The 16,192-nt window shown below is 46.4% G+C and overlaps 1 protein-coding gene and 1 pseudogene across 26 annotated transcripts in view; both read right to left on the reverse strand.

Moving 5' to 3' along the window:
- LOC127668176 (apolipoprotein L3-like) overlaps positions 1-16,192 on the reverse strand; it is a 124,529-nt gene that overhangs the window by 42,568 nt on the left and 65,769 nt on the right. For 7 of the 26 annotated variants that reach the window (XM_052161666.1, XM_052161665.1, XM_052161667.1 and 4 more), the window contains exon 2: positions 15,219-15,252. The exons of 8 other annotated variants lie outside the window; for them this stretch is intronic. Coding sequence is in view for 8 of the 18 variants with exons in the window: in XM_052161654.1 (XP_052017614.1) it covers positions 10,784-11,621; positions 14,360-14,486; positions 15,168-15,204 (1,002 nt within the window). In the remaining 10 variants the exon portion in view is untranslated. 11 more of the 26 variants (XM_052161649.1, XM_052161650.1, XM_052161651.1 and 8 more) reach the window with 7 other exon arrangements.
- The window catches only part of LOC127668178 (apolipoprotein L3-like), a 72,175-nt pseudogene continuing 65,214 nt past the window's right edge, over positions 9,232-16,192 (reverse strand).

Genomic DNA, 16,192 nt, shown 5'->3' on the forward strand with positions numbered 1-16,192 from the left:
TTGTTGTTAGGTATCTGCCTCTGTTGTCTGCCATCTTAGTTTTTGACACAAGGTCTCTCACGGAACCAGGAGCTTGTTATTTGGACAAGAATGGCCAAGTGAGCTCCCAGGATCCACTTACCTCTGTCCCCTGGTGCTGAGATCTCAGACAGGCCACAAACCCTCACTTTTTTTACAGGGGTTTATTCATCCAAATTTACTTTTGTGTAGCCAGAGGATTCAAGACCAGCCTCAGCTACAAAGCAAGTGGGAGCCTAACCTGGGTTACCCAAGACTTTCTCAAAACAAACAAACAAACAAACAAACAAGCAAACAAGGGCTTAGGCAGATGACTCAATGTGTAAAGTGTTGCCTGAGTTCAGATTCCCAATGTACACACAAAAGGTGAGCTTGGGGCACCTGCCTGAAGCTTCAGCACTGTGGGATAGAAACAGACACACACTGACAGACTGACATCCATGCATATATGTATAAAAATGATCTTTATCCTGGTGCTGGAGGTTCTGTAAGAATCCATGACTTGTGAAGGATGACATCCCTGACTCAAATATAATGCAGCAGCAAAGATCATTTACTTTGTGAAGAAGCTGCATTCACTTGTCTGGATGGAAGACAGAAGTGTGGACTTTGCACAGGTATGCACAGGTCAATGGAATGCCTGTTAGGGTAGGAGTGGGTGCTTTACCTTTCTTTCCCTTGATTGGTTGGTTCTATCTCCAGGCATTGGGAGAGTTTTACTGAATAACTATACTTGGCTCAAATTAGGTGGTGGGACACCTTCTACAGCTCCTGAATGGCTGCCCGTGAAGTTTTCTCAGGCTAGGTCATGGGACAGCTTCCTGATTGGGTTTTGTGACAGGTAGTTTTTCCTGATATGGACTATTTTGGGCTATTCCAATTCAGAGAAACAGAAACTTGACCTACTCTCAGAAACTACCAGTTTGCAGCCTGTCATGGAGTTAGCCTGGCTCTGTCAAACTATGTCTTCTCAGTGCATGGGATATATCCCAGTTCTGAGGAGGCAGAGGCCAGGACTGTCTCTGTGAATTTCAGGTCAGCCTGGTCTACAAAATGAGTTTTTCAAGAAAGACAGAACAACATGGAGAAATCCTGTCTTGAAAAAAAAATATGTTCATTTATATGAATATGTGTGTGTATATATATATATATATATATATATATATATATATATATATATATATAGACAGAGAGGTAGGTAGATAGAGAAAGTAAAAAAGAAAAGAAAAAAAAAAGCAAATCTTGAAAAACACAGTAGATTCAGAGTCCTTTTTCCTCTACAGAGGAAGCTAAGAGGGACTCCTGTCTCAACAAGCCTTCTGTCTCTCCAGCACGTTTTGTATTTGTTGTCTGTGACAGTATGTCATGGAATCTAGTCAACCTTGACTTGTTGTACAGATGACAATGATCTTGAACTCCTGGTCCTCCTCTCCCTACCTCCCTAGAGCTAGGATGTAAAGAGAGTGTGAAGCTACTCTGGGCTTATGAGATCCTACCTGGCACAAATAATAAAATCTGGATGCTGGGGACATATCTATTCCAGGTAGAGGTCTTGCCTGCCTTCCACAGCCCTGGCTTTGATTCCCCAGAACCATATAGCAGCAGCAGGAGGATCTGTAATTCAAGGCCATCCTCAACTACACAGCAAGTAGAAGGCTAGCCTGAGCTCCATGAGATCACTGGCCAGAGGTACTGGGCACGGGAGGGGCAAATGTCATGACTGTGTGTGTGACCACAGGAGGATCACTGCCCTCAAGCATATCCAATGCAGGCCTAAGGCCTGAGGTCCACATTGCTCTTGCCTCAAATGTCCTTTTCTAAGCTTCAAGGTGTTCAGCAGGAACCTATAAATAAGCAAGGAAGTTTCAGAAAAACCCACTTTACATCTGTTTTCAAGGTGGAACCTGGAATTCTCCAGCTGCCCAATAGAACAGCCAGGACTGCACTTCCATTATAGTAAGCATCCAATAGAAACAGAAAGCTCAGCCTGGGAGGCAGGTCCTGCCTGCTTAGAATCAAACCCTGGTCCCTAGGGGAGCAGTCATTGTTCTTCACTGCTGAGCCACCTCCCCAGCCTTACACACTAATTGTCTTCTTTCCCACATTCTGGTTCATTCATTCATTTTCCACTCACTCATTCCTTCCTTTCCCCCATTCTTGTTCAGACACACTGGTGGCTCTATGGCCTGGCTGCCCTTCACCTTGCCCTCCCTATGCCTCAGTCTCCCAGTGCTATGGAGACCAGCGAGCACCTGTACTTTTCTGTATCCTCAAGATGCTTAGTGTGTTGTTCAATTCTTCTGTTTCTAGTATTAGTGTAAGGCTTGGCTAGTTGTCTCCATGTAAACAACCTTGTTTATTCAGCCCACAATGTTGTACACCATGACCTTGAACTCTTGACAGGTGTTACTTGGATTTAAGTGTGAATGCTTCCACACAGTCCTACTGACTGCCTTAGATTTGCTGCCTGGATTAGATGTAACTGTTCTCTTCATCTTCTTCTAATGTCCTTTCTTCCTCTCTTGGAGCAGATTTTGTTTTTCCTTGTTCTCTCTTGTTGGTTTCTCACAGGTCACTGTTTCTTCTCTGCCTGTCCCTAAAGCCACAGGTCCTGGATCTCAGGTGTGCTGGTAGGGCCCAGATTGGACAGGAACAGCTGAGGATACGAACATGTGGTAGCCACTGGCACCCTGGAATGTGGTGAGTGTTGGGATTCAGGGATTGTCATACAAAACATATGAACAGTGATCTCAGTTAAGGAGCATAGTTTATTGAACACACACCACAAGACTGGTTGGTTGCTCAGGACCAGAAAAAGGGACTCAGGAGCCTAATTGTGGTACCAGTCTATTCTTAGGGCAGGCTTTTTATAGAAAAAATAAAGTTTAGACGTTCAGAAGGCAAGGATGGAGGAAGTACTGTATTTTCCCTATCTAGAAAAAGAATTCTCAGCTGACCTTTAAGCTGACTGTTCCTAAGTGATGTAAGGGGTGGTGGATAGGTGGTGATCAGGGGAGTTTTAGAGTATTGAAGTTAACAGATCGTAAGTAATACAACCACAGTTTAGGAGAATTTTTTTTCAGAGTCTGCTGTGTATAATTACTTCTGGGCAGCAAAGTCTGAGAACCTGAACTTAATTTCACCTTTTAAGCAAAATGGAGACTGAATACAAACTGCTATAGACATCTGAAAAGGATGAGACCTCAACAGTAAGTGCCCACTGAACAGTGTTCCTCTAAATAGTGAGCCAATCAAGAGTTGATTAAAGGAAGTGGGGAGGGGGATTGGTGGAGTCCAGGGGTGTTGAGCATTAGAACTAGGTCAGTTAGAAGAAGAGTAGGAGGGGCTATGCCTCACCATGGCAACTGCCCAAGCAGTTAATACAAACAGGCTGACTTACATTTAGAGCCATTTCAGGAAAATTTGGAAGTTCTGTCGGGGGTAGCTTCTAGGAGTTTGTTCTGTCCTTCCTCCAAATGGAACCCAGGAATAAAGGTCAAACCATCAGCCTTGGTGGCAGGTCCCTTTAGCCTCAGATCCATCGTCCTCACCTCCACCCCCAACTTCCCTTTCCCCTCTTGCTCTGGCTCTGCTTGCTCCAGGCCTGATCGCTCCTGCCCATAGGTTTTTCTATTTCTTTCTCACTATGAGTTGTTGTGAGCCACCATGTGGTTGCTTGGATGTCAACTCATGACCTCAGAAAGAGCAGTCAGTGCTCTTAACCGCTGAGCTATCTCACCAGTCCATCCATGGATCCATCTTTAATTCCAGGAACAAGAGTTGTCCCAGCTGAAAAATTCATAGGATGCCCTTTCACTACCTCAGCTGAAGCTGCTGAGAATCAGAGGTACCTTGCATTTATCTTTAATGTTTACCAACTCTTTATGATGAATTGGCAAATCTATGGAAAATCTAAAAACAAAAATTTAGCCAAGAAATGACCAGCAGGCAGAAAAACTATGACAGATTTATCTGTTATCCCCTCACCTACTACCCACACACTACCTGAAGACAAGTTATATAGGCCTATGGTAGGTAGCATCACTTTAAAGAATCTTGCCCTCAAGCTGGAGATGGTAGCAAATGCCTTTAATCCTAGCACTTGGCAGCAGACAGACATGGTGCTAGAGAAGACAGAGAGCTCATATCTGATCTAAACATTTCAGGGAGAGAGAGAGAGAGAGAGAGAGAGAGAGAGAGAGAGAGAGAGAGAGAGAGAGAGAGAGAGAGATTGGGACTGTTATAGGCTTTTGAAAGCTCTAAGCCCTTCCTCAGTGACACCCCTCCTTCAAAAAGACCACATCTACTAATCCTTCCCAAACAGTGCCACTAATTGATGACCAAACTTTCAAACCTGAGCCTATGTGGACCATTGTCAGTCAAACCACCACACAAAGGAAAACATTGACTTTCCTCTCTCACAAATGACCCAGAAGAAGACAGAACTACAAACATGCCATCAGACCCTAGCCTTGTGACGCTTCCAACATTAATAATGGATATTTATTTTCAAGCTTGTTTTCAACCAGTTGGCTGCTTTCAGCAAAGACTTAACAAGCAAGGATGCCCTTTGTGCTTACAAAGAAACACAGGAGACCAAAGAGAAGGTAGTTCAGTGATGCAGTCCTTTCTGAAGGAGTGACAGAAGCAAAGCATGCTAGCAAGCACACTGCCACAGGCAGTACAATCTCTTATTCTCCAAAAATGAATATTTGAATAGTCATTCATTTTTATTTTATGTGTATGTTTTGTCAGCATGTCTTTCTGTGTGTTTGCTGCCTGGTGTAAGCCAGAGGAGGTGTTGGAATCTCTGGAACTAGTTACAGAAGGTTTTTAGCCTTGTCACAGCTCACCTAAGCCTTTTTTAGCAGATCTACAGGATGCCCAGGGGGGATGGGCTCTATTGTATGTGGAGCCTGAGACCCTTATGTTTCAATTTCAGCTGAATCTGCAGCAGGACGCTGAGGCCCTGACTCTGGCAGGAGTGTATTACTGTTGCAGTTCGTCCTATGCCCTGATCAGTAGGTCTCCATCATGACCAGCCCCACAGCTTCTATGGACATTGTCATGGTTCTGCGTCTCACAGTGGTGTTCTGTAACTGCAGAGACACAGTGACAATGATAAAAGAGGGAAGAATTGAGAACAAGAAAGGATATGGATGAAAAAAAAACCTTAAACAATCAATTGAGGTCACAATGGTCTACTCTCTGTATATGGATCTTGGTTTGAGTCTTGAATTGGTTCCTTAGCTGTGGTATGAAAGACATTACCTCTCAGTGCATCCTTCACACAGCCAGTTTCAGGAGTTCAGCTGTGCTTTAAGTTACTTCTTCCTGGAGCAAAGCAGAACTATTCCACAGCCATCGAGCTATGTGAGCTTATGGACAGGAGACTTGGGACAGAAGTTGAATTATGACTCCAAGTTCTGTAGGAGACAACACAGTACCAGAGGAGTGTGTTGTGGAGGATGCAGGGGTCATCCTAGAGGAAGCAGGGCATGATGATTCCAGATGGAGAACCTGGGCTTGAGACCAAATCCACCACATAGGCAGCTATCCAGGTGCTAGACATGATGGACACAACAGCACCACTGTGTGCACAATGGACCTCAGGTTGAGGGGCATCTGAGGTGGAGAAGGAGAGAGAAGTTTCCTGCTGGACATTGTGAGTGTACAGAGCATGTTCACTTAGGGGGTTGTAGTGGCTATTCCTGGTTGCCAACTTGACTATATCTGGAATGAACTACAATCCAGAATTGGAATACTCACCTATGATCCTAATTTGGAGGCTCAGAGATACAAGTTTCTGACCTGGATCTTGACATTAAGATCTTGAAGAATAGTGACTATGAAATCCAGAAGATTAAGACAAGGAGATCTCTGAGTTCAAGGACATCTGGGACTTAAGTCGAGGTGGCACATGCCTTAAATCTGGGGGCACACCCTCTGCCTGAACACCTACGTAAGGACATTGGAAGAATGTAGATTCACTCTTCATTGCCTGCTTGCCTCGTGGGACTGAATAACTTCTAGATCCATGGACTTCTCATCCATAGCTGCTGCTGCCCATTATTGGGGAGTTAGACTACAGACTGTAAGTCATCAACAAATTCCCTAACTATCTAGAGACTACACATACATTCTGTGACTCTAGAGAACCCTGACTAAAACAGGGGTGATCTATGCAGTGTCCTTCAATCTGTGATACATGTTTTTATTCCTTGTTTCACAGAAAACTCCAAAGGGTCATAAACTAAGAAACACTTGGGATGTGGAGCTAAGGTTGTTCCCTCATGTGGGTCACCCAGGAGGGTGGGAGGGGGTGGTTCCCTAGAGGTGGCTGTTGTGTTGTGTCAGTCTGACTCTGCTGCAGAAGGTGGGACCTTCACGTTCAGTTGCTGAGTATAACAGGCAGGTAGCTGCTTCTTCCTGGGATCCCGATGTGCAGTTAGTGAGCTGAGGCACATAGGAAGGAGGGCTGGGATCCCTGTCAGCTCAGCCACAGGCAGATCCTTTGTACCTTAGGGAGTCTCTTAAGCTCTCCTACCTGCTCATCCTCCCTGCAACTCTGGAAGACAAAGATCATGGTCAGACATCAGCCCAGGATCCAGTCTAGACTTGAAACCTGTTCGCTCTAGTTGTCCTTCTCTCCTTCTCTGCCATAAGTGAAGGGACTCTGACCAGCTCGAGCAAGGTAAGTCTGGCTCTGTCAGTCCTTACCCATCTCCCCAATTCCCCCTTCTTTCTAAACACCATTAGATTGCATTCCTGAAGCAAGTCCCCAAGGTCTATTCCCTTAGACAGCTAATCCCTCCTCTTGAGGCTGACCACCAAGATCCAGCTATCAAGGCATTGAAATCCAGCAATCAAAAGCCCACTTTGGCTCACCTAATTAACATGCCTAAAACTGAAACACCTCATGCTAACACAGGGTTTCCTCTACACCTTTATAAACCAACATTTGTCTATGACCATTTCTGTCTCCTCACTGTCCAGAGGCTGTCCTTTGTCCCAGCATGGGACAAACAATCCTTCCCCCCTCCCTTGTTCCCTTCCCCGTTCTCCCTCATGCTCTGTCTCCTCCTTTTCTCTCTCATCTCTGCCCTCTCACCTCCTGGGACAAATAAATCTCCTTTGTGCAGAGAATTGGTCTTGGGGGTCCTGAGCCAATACTTTTGTTCCACTAACTACAAGAAAGAATAGGCCTCTCACATGACATCACCAAGCTTCCCAGGGCTCTGCTCAAGTGGGAGAGTCCCTGAGACCTCAGTAGCAGCCTCAGGCTCAGAGCAGAGTGTTGTGGTTCAGCACTCTCCAGACCCTGCAGGTCATGTGCCCTGTGCACACTGAGGTTGGCCCTGCATAGTTTTTGCTAACAAAGTCATATGGGACAAATAATGGCTTGTGAGATTCAAGGTGCCCAGGAGTAGTGACACAGTGTCTTTGAGCATGGGTCTGTGTGAGCTCTTGGGGAACCTGAGTCTTGTTCTGTGAAGCAGGCTGGGTAGGCAGGTGGCAGCATTGTTCCTCTGGGCCTGTCCTGTTCTCTGCCCAGACTATGAGGCGTTGAGAAGGAAGACAGTTTGTCCTGTATCTGGGTGGGTAGAGGATCTGTGTGGGTCACAGAAAGACACATTGAACAATCACATATACAGCACTATGGGCCCATTATGGGCCCTTTAATCAGGATGTCAAAGGTCAGACCACAGGTGTGAATAGAGGGGATGATCTGTCTCTCACAGCAGGTAGTCCTAGAAAGTTTTGAGATTACCGTTATTGTTTGTTTGTTTTTGTTTTTTGTTTTGTTTTGTTTTCAAGACAGGGTTTCTCTGTATACCCCTAGCTGTCCTGGAACTCACATGGTAGAACAGGCTGGCCTCTAACTCAGAAATCAGCCTTCCTCTGCCTCCTAAGTGCTGGGATTAAAGGCGTGCAACACCACTGCTTGGTGATTATTATCTCTTTATCCATAATATTTCCTTGAATGAGCTTTGTCCTCAGAAGTCATTACCTCAATATCCAAATAATGTCTCAGATCCCAGACAGCAGCAGGCTGAATGAGGCAGTCCTCGTTGGTGTGGGCACAATGTGGAAATGAGAGATGTTTCCTGTGAGGGAAAAGGCTCAGCACAGTCCCAGAGCTCTGCAAGCTGCCTTTGGAGGCATTAGGAGAGGATGGGAAGGAGTAAGGAAGGGGCTGCAGAGGGCAGGGTCCCTCTGCAAAGACTGAATGGGCTTCATCTTTTCCCTGTGAAGTGAGAAAACCTTTTCAGGTTCACTCTGTCCTGAGCCCTAGGAAGACGCCCTGCAGCCACTGGGAAGCAGGACTTGCTGAGAGCCTCTACCCTGCTCCACAGGGAGAGCTGGTGCACAGCTAGGGAAGGGAGGGGCCCAGCCTGGGCTTCCAGCCATCAGAGGGAAGGGCGGGGCCTCCACACTGCCTCCTGGCACACATGCGCACACAGCCAAGGGGCTTTGTAGCAGATTATTAGGAGGCTTAAGAGAAGTGGGAGGGAGACCTGGGCTTTCCTGTCTCTTTTCCTTTCATTGCTTTTGTGGTACTAGACATCAGTCCCAGGACCTATGCACTGAACAAGTGCTTTACCACTGGGCTATCCCAGCAGCTCAGAGTGACACAGACACAGGAAACTCAGAGTGCAGGTGTGTCACCCAAGTATAGGATCACACCAGAAGAGGGTCACACCAGATCCTAGCCTTGCTGTCTGACAGCCTCTGGGGGTGCTGTAGCCTCTGTTCTCATGAGATGAATGAAGACCAGCAACTGAAACTGGATTTGCCAGGGAATTGTGAGGGCCACTGTGGGTAAGGGAGGGAAAGGAATCTGTGTGTGTCCTGGCCACTGTCTGGCCTCACTCCTTAATCCCCACATGACAGAAGAACAGGTATCTGTACACTCAGTGTTCTGTACATAGGCAAAGCCGTCATGTCATCCAGTGCGCCTGTGCTGGTTATTGTCAGTGATGAAGAAGGCTGACCATGGAGATCCAAGTCTGGACCAAGGGCACTAGAATCTGCCTTGGAATCAGGGCTTTGGATGGAGAGCCTGAAGGAGTGTTTAGATGTCTGCAGCTGTGCCCCTGGCATCTATGAAAACCCTGTCTAGAGACAAACCAGAGGTAAAGCTGTGCTCAGCAAAGAAATAACACTCTCACCTACCCAAGATGACTCTATACATCTTGAGACAAATCAGTCTGTGATTACAAGGTTTAATGAGGGGCTGTACTGAGATTTTGCAGATGAGAGACTGGCTGAGGAAGAGGCTTCGGCTTTCATTCCACAGCTCAGAGACAAGAGCAAGCCAGGACAGAGCCCAAGACACTAGCGACCACACTTCCTCAAAGGGACATATTCGTGACTATAAGTTAAAATATTTCCTTACTCTCAGTTTTCTCTCTTTCATCAGCAGTGACCTCAGCTGGACAGACAAAAGCACATGCAGGACCGTGTAAATGTCTGCTGAGCCACAGGCCCAGCATGACAGAACCATGCCTCCATCTCTAAGTCCGGGGACAGAAGCAGGGCCCATCCCACTTGTAAGTTAAGAAAATCTGCTAGCAACTCCTCAGCGTGTTCTGTGACAACACAAGAAAGTCAGGCAAATGGCTGCCACCTCAGTGCTCAGGGCTCTGCCAATGCCGGTGGTCCAGAGGATGCAAGTGACTCTTTTACTCCATTTTCAAGACCAGCCAGTTAACGTTTACTGGACACAAGCCTACAGAACATAAGAGGAGAAGATCCCATTGATCTGAGACTCCACCTTGGCCAGCAACCATCCACAGACTGAGAAGGAGCTGAGAAGGAGCCCTGTGCCCAGTCTCCTGTCACTAAAGTGCTGGCTTCATCTCCACTGCACAGTGTTTGACCCCATATGGGAGCCGCCTTGACTCTCACTCTTGCTCTCTCCCACTTTGTGCTCCCAAAGTTTCCTGACTTCTCATTGCTTGTCCAGTCCAGCCCTCCCTGACCACACCCACCATGTTACCCTCCCATTCCCCACACTCTAGATCACTCTGATCGTCCCTTTTTAATTTCTTTTATTTCTCACATGTATACTGCAAGGTAAAAGACAATCTGAAAGGTAGCAGAGTATATGATTTCAAATGTATGGCACTCTAGACACTTGTTAACACTCACAGATATTGTTTAGCACTAGCAATGAGCTCTATACTGCAGTCAATAATCAGTACTGTGGTACACACACATAAATTCCAACACTTAGGAAGACCATCACAAGTTTCTGATCTATCTAGAAATTCCAGGCCACCTACATGATAAAGCCATAATCAATTAAAAACAAAAAACCTATAAAAAAGTTCTTTCTGCTTTCCTAATTTGAAACTGCTCGCTAACCCCTCAAAAAGATCTATGAAAAAATACAGCAAAACAAACCCACTAAAACAACATCATTTCTCAGATAGCTAAGCATTTAGCGAACCCAGCACAAGTCCATGAGGAGATGGCAAAGATATTAGGATACAGCAGGGTGTTATGAGAGTGATGGATGCCGATTGCTCTGCAGATTCTCCACTCTGATGGAAGTCTGACCCCTTTCAAACTCCAGTTTCCTCTTCTCCTGAGATCTCTGGCCATCTGCATTGACCTCCCTTTGCTAGGCCACAGAAATTCAAACTCCTCAACAATTTTTTCCATGGACTTGACCTCATTTTCCCTTGTTACAGTATACCTTTGCTGTCCTCACCACTGTACACTTCTTCTCCTCTGAACACTGAGCTGCGTGGAGGGGTCACTGAGGCGGGTCTCCCTTCAGATCCTTGTAGATCTCCTCAAATACCTGCAGCTTCCCCCTCAGCTTGTGAGCCAGGTCCCTCAGTGCCCCAGCTGACTCGGTTTTTGCCCCATTATACAGATCCTTTGATTCATTCACAAGGTTATACACATCCAAACCAAGGAATAAACTTGTAACCCCTCCAGCTCTAAATCTGGCTGCTCTGGTCATTGGGAGAACATTCTGCACAGACCTTCCAGTGGATGTGACATTCCTTGCCTCTGCTCCTGGTCGAGAGATGGATCTGAGTGTCCTGATGGCTCGGATCTGATCCTTGAGGGTTCTGAAGGCATCAACTACTTCCATTCCTGTATTATAGAGCTTGATTGAGATCTTAGGCATGATCTTTAGAATCTCCTCAAATACATTCATGCTGGCTCCAACCAGGCGACTGGCTTCAGATTCATCTGACAGACTGATTGATTCTTCCACAATGCTGGTCGTAAGACTAGTCACAGATGCTGCTGCTCCCAGACCCACAGAGGCTGCTGAGAGGGCCAGACTGGCCCCTAATGTAAAGGGTGCCAGAATCAAACCAGTGAGGCCCAGAACTCCAGAGGTAGCACCAACAGAGGTGGACACCACATTGGAGATGGTGCAGTCCTTGTGCACCTGGTCTAAGTGGTCAGCCAGGTCTTGGAGCTTCCTGATATGATCCTCAAGTTTCTTTTTCAACTGAGGAAACTCTCGCAAAAACTGCTCTTTCTGTTGCTCCCTTTGAGGTCTGTCATTTTCGTCTGTAGGCTCCCGTGCTAAACGCTCTTCCAGAGCATCACGCAGTGCCTCTGCCTCCGCGCTGTGACAGAAGTCAAGAGCATGAGGAAAAGCGCTATTTTTCTTTTAAGATAAAAGCTTATTCAGTCTCTAACTTTATAATACAAACCCAACAGAAAATCATTTTAAATAGATCCAAAATTTTCCATTCTACTCTGAACATCTGGTACAACCTAGATGCCCACCATCCTTAGTCCATAGGCTGTGTGTAAGGAAGAGTCAATACACTATAGTGAAAGGTAATTGATAAAATGTCACCATTAAAGGACAATGAAATCACTACCTAGGGGAACCCTGTGATGAGTACAGGGAGTGGGATCAGAACAAATGCACTTTACCTCAGAGAACTGTGTGTGTTGTGAGGGATGCACTTTTCCCATGAGTCTCCCCTCTATTGGATGCTGGGAAGTCATCTGCATTCCCTGCAGCATGCAGCCTGCAGGAATGCCTGAGCTTGCCTGGAGAGCCCTGCAGCAGGATATACAGACTAAGTGTGCTAGGAGTGGATGCCTCCATCTGAAAGGCTCCCAGACCTGAGCAGTCAAAAGCTGCACATCTGGCTTCAGGGGAGAGTACATAGTGACAGCACACTTGCTTTAAAGCTTTGCACAGACCACCTGCATCTGCTGTACACAGAATTAAATGTCAGCATTAAGGTTAGATTTGGGTCCCATCTACAAGATACTTCATTAAATATCTGTAAGTACTTCAAAGGGAGAAATGAAGGGGCTGAGATACACTGTTCCCAAGAATTTCCCATAACAATGCTCAACATTAAAGACCTTGTTGTGATGGGGAATTTGGTTCCATTTCTGGCCTTTTGAGAAACTAGAAACCTAAAGCATTGACCTTAGGAAGACTCCCATAAGGCCCCTGTCCTTGGAGTTGATCTGTTCTTGGTGTCCCTGTAAGAGATGTGCTGTCTTCTGTACTCACTGGCGCTAAGTCCCCAACCCCCTGTGTGTACAGAGTGGCTCCATCTCTCTCCCCTGGGGCAACAGTCCTGAGCAGCATCCTCCTGGCTTCTGGAAGCTGTGTCAGGATGAATATCTTTCCTGGGGTGGGCTTTCTGGAGTACAGGATTCATGTGATTCATCACACACTCAATGCAGGATATTTCATCCTGAGGACAAGAAGTCTGAATTCTGAAGCTCTCTCAGATCTAAATGGGGCTTGTGTTCATTGGCTCATTTTAACCCCTTGTGCTATGTGATGACAATTATCTATGTGAGTTCTGAGTTGTTTTTAATTTTTCCCTGTCATGTAGTTGGCTTAGAGTCATCTTTCATGAATAGCTAGTGTCAAAATGAGAAGGAAGGCTCACTGAGACTCTGTCCTCAGACTTTGACATTTAGCTGTTTCTGACAATTTAATAATAAAAGCCAAGCCAATCTCTTTAGAGCCACGGGACCCCTCGATTGTTTTGCCTGCTGCCTGGTCTCTGCAGATGCCCAGAGTTGTCCCCTTCCAGACTAAGGCTGACAAGATCAGGGTCTGCCTGGGTTGACTAGGACAGGACAGCTGCTACCAATCTTGGCTCCACACTGACTGCCACTCCACACTAGTTCCTGACTCCTGACATAGCAGATTCCTGTAGCAGAGATCACCAACCAGGCTCACAGACACCATACCTGGTGACACTGCCTCTTTGGAACACCATAAGGATGGATCACCAAGATGGAAGGGACTTGGAGATCATCTGTAGTAATTGGAAGTCCAGAAATCCCCTGAATTTGTTCAAGACAAAAGTGGAAGCATTTTCCTCTGGTGTGTTGACATGGGATCTTCTCATAGTCTCAACTTATGTGAACCATCCTCCAAACACACTGACTTTGGGAGCTGTCTGTAGCCACGTGCTCTTCCTGATATTCAGGGAGCTCTATGTACAACAGAGGAAATTCCCAACTAACCCCTAAGGACTCTGCAGTCTTTAAGGACAGAATGTGGAGGGCACAGTCATGAAAAACTCTACACACACAGGAGGCATGACATCAGAGCGGGGGGAAATGCCCCTTCTCCCTCTTCCATGTCTTCTCCCTCTCCTTCCAGGCCTGCTTCCCTAGCCTGCTACCTACACCTCCATCCCAGGGTCATTCACAGCTCTCCTGACCCCTGGCTGTGACCCTGGTCCTGATCCCTCTGGGCATTGGGAAGGATACTGGCACTTGGTTTTCCATGCCTGACCTGTTGCTTATCCCACACTGTCACCACATCCTATTATACTGAACTCTCATTCCTGTGAAACAGCATGGGCCTCTGGATCTCAGCAAGGACAGTCAGGGTCCAAGCCAGTTCTGTACCTCTGCACTGAGACAGAACCCAGAAGATGGCTTGGTCAGTGTATATTTTTCTCACTTGTCTCAAAATAAATCTTTGATTCCTCAGTCCTACAGGAGACCCTAGGACCTTGTCTCTTCTAACTTTCAAAATTAGCTGGCCCCATGTTGATAACCCTACGTGAATGATCTTATCTTCTCACATTACAGTTTCATGGGAGTGGAAATCAGGAAGTGGTAACTAACTTGTCAATGTCACATGACTACTGGATGGCAGAAATCGTCCTGGCAACTTGAGCAACATCTTCAGACAACCTGAGGTGATTTCCACCAGGATAACATGTTGTAAACAGTCCTCTTGGATAGTTGAGAATGAGCATTTTTATACCAACCCCTGGGTCTGCCTAGAGAGGGTCCACCTGACCAGGAAATAGTCCTCATTCTCCTGGTCTGGGGGCAGCACTGAGTGCACCCTGCAGGTCACCTTGACAACTCTGCTGCTTCCACAAATCCTTTCCAGGCTCCATCCTCAGTTATCAGTCTCCTCAGATCTCTTTTGAGGTATGTGTCTGTGAGCTTATCAGTGAGTTCTTCAACAATGCCACGTGTCACTATTAACCAGGAAAATAATGAGGTCAGATGACATTATGGGTCCCATGAACCTAAACTGTCTGGTCACTTCTCTACTCACCTTCATCAACCCTGCTGATACAGAAGCCTACAGGTTAGAGTATGGGATGTGCTAGAAGGGGCAAGACTGTCAAATCTTTATTTAGCTTTATTTTATTTCATTTTATTTTATTTTATTTTATTTTATTTTATTTTATTTTATATTATTTATTTTTGAGACACCTGAGACAAGGTCTCATTATGTTGCCTTGTTGGCCTGGAACTCACTCTGTAGACCAGGATGACCTTGAACTCAAAAAAAAAAAAAAAACCACCTACTGCATCCTCTCTAGTGCTATGCTTAAGTATGCACACCACACACAGCAGGGTCATTTACTCTAAAGTCCCACCCCCAGGGATGGACATCCTCCAGTGAGGCTCCATGGCCTGCGAGTTCCATAATCTCCCCAAATAGCAACACCAACTGGAGTCCAAGTGTCCACAGGCATGAATCCTGTGTGTGTTGCACACTCATGACAGCATGCTTATATACACAATGACCATACCTAGGTGGGTGACTAAGATCAAAGGGACCTGGTTAGGACCAGGAAACGTTGAGGCCTCTCCATTTCCGTCAGAACCCTTGGGAGACAGAAACACACAGAGAAGGAGAAAGTGACTACCTTTCTTGATCTCTTGAGAGTACCCAGCTCCAGCCATCTGATTTGACAGGTTTTTTTTTTTCTCGCTGCTCTCCAGGTGTGCACGCTAGAGGGAGAAAAAGAAAACAAATGAATAAAAAAAAACCAGGATGAGTCACCATGGAGACCACTGCAGAGAAGTGAGCTGTAAAGTAAAGGGGACAGTCACATGCTCCTCCAGGGGACCCTGCACTTCCACTTAGAGATGACAGCCATCTGACTCTCCCCTCTCCTCTCATCCTGACCAAGTCAGAGCCCTGCTGTCCTGCTAGCATCCATGGGGAATGTCACCTGCTAGGGACATGGCGATGAAGAAAAACCTCTATATAATCTACACACAGGAGGGATGGTAAGAGATGTCTGGCCAGTTACTTTTCTTTGTCTTAACCAGGTCCCTGTTCCATCTCTTTACACACTCTCTTCCCATTCCCCTCCCACCCTCTCTCTGCAAGTGCTCATGTCTGTCCTCTACTCCTGTGCTACCTCTCTCTGCCTTTCTCTCAACTCCCTTCCCTACGCCCTGAATAACCTCTATTCTATACTATACTTTCTTTATGTGACTGGTCCCTCAGTGGGAAGGGATGCCTCATCATGGGCCCAAAGCTCATGACTGCAAATCTACCAAACATGCCTTCTTCTCTTTCCTTTTAAAACTTACAACCCTGGTCCTTCACTCTCAGTTCAGACAGTGGCATCTGAGGGACTCAGTGGTGTCTCTACCACAGCACAGTCTTCCTGGACACCACAGGTGGAGAGCAGCCTCTTGGGGCTCTCAGCAGGGCAGGCAACCCTAGCTCCAAAACAGAGACCTAGTGAAGGGTGACAAACCCCACCTCACTGTGCTCAGAGCAGAGAGGTAAGGGAAACAACAGCCCAGTCTCTGGATGGAAGATTAGTCCTGTGGAGTTAACACTTCTGGGCCCCTCTGCTTCACTATAGCTCACTCTCTTGCAGTCTGCCCTCCTGTTAGCTGAGGGCTGTGTGGTGGCCCTGGGGACTACAGAGCC

The sequence above is a fragment of the Apodemus sylvaticus genome, chromosome 17 (genome assembly GCF_947179515.1).
Source record: "Apodemus sylvaticus chromosome 17, mApoSyl1.1, whole genome shotgun sequence".
Classification (NCBI taxonomy): domain Eukaryota; kingdom Metazoa; phylum Chordata; class Mammalia; order Rodentia; family Muridae; genus Apodemus; species Apodemus sylvaticus.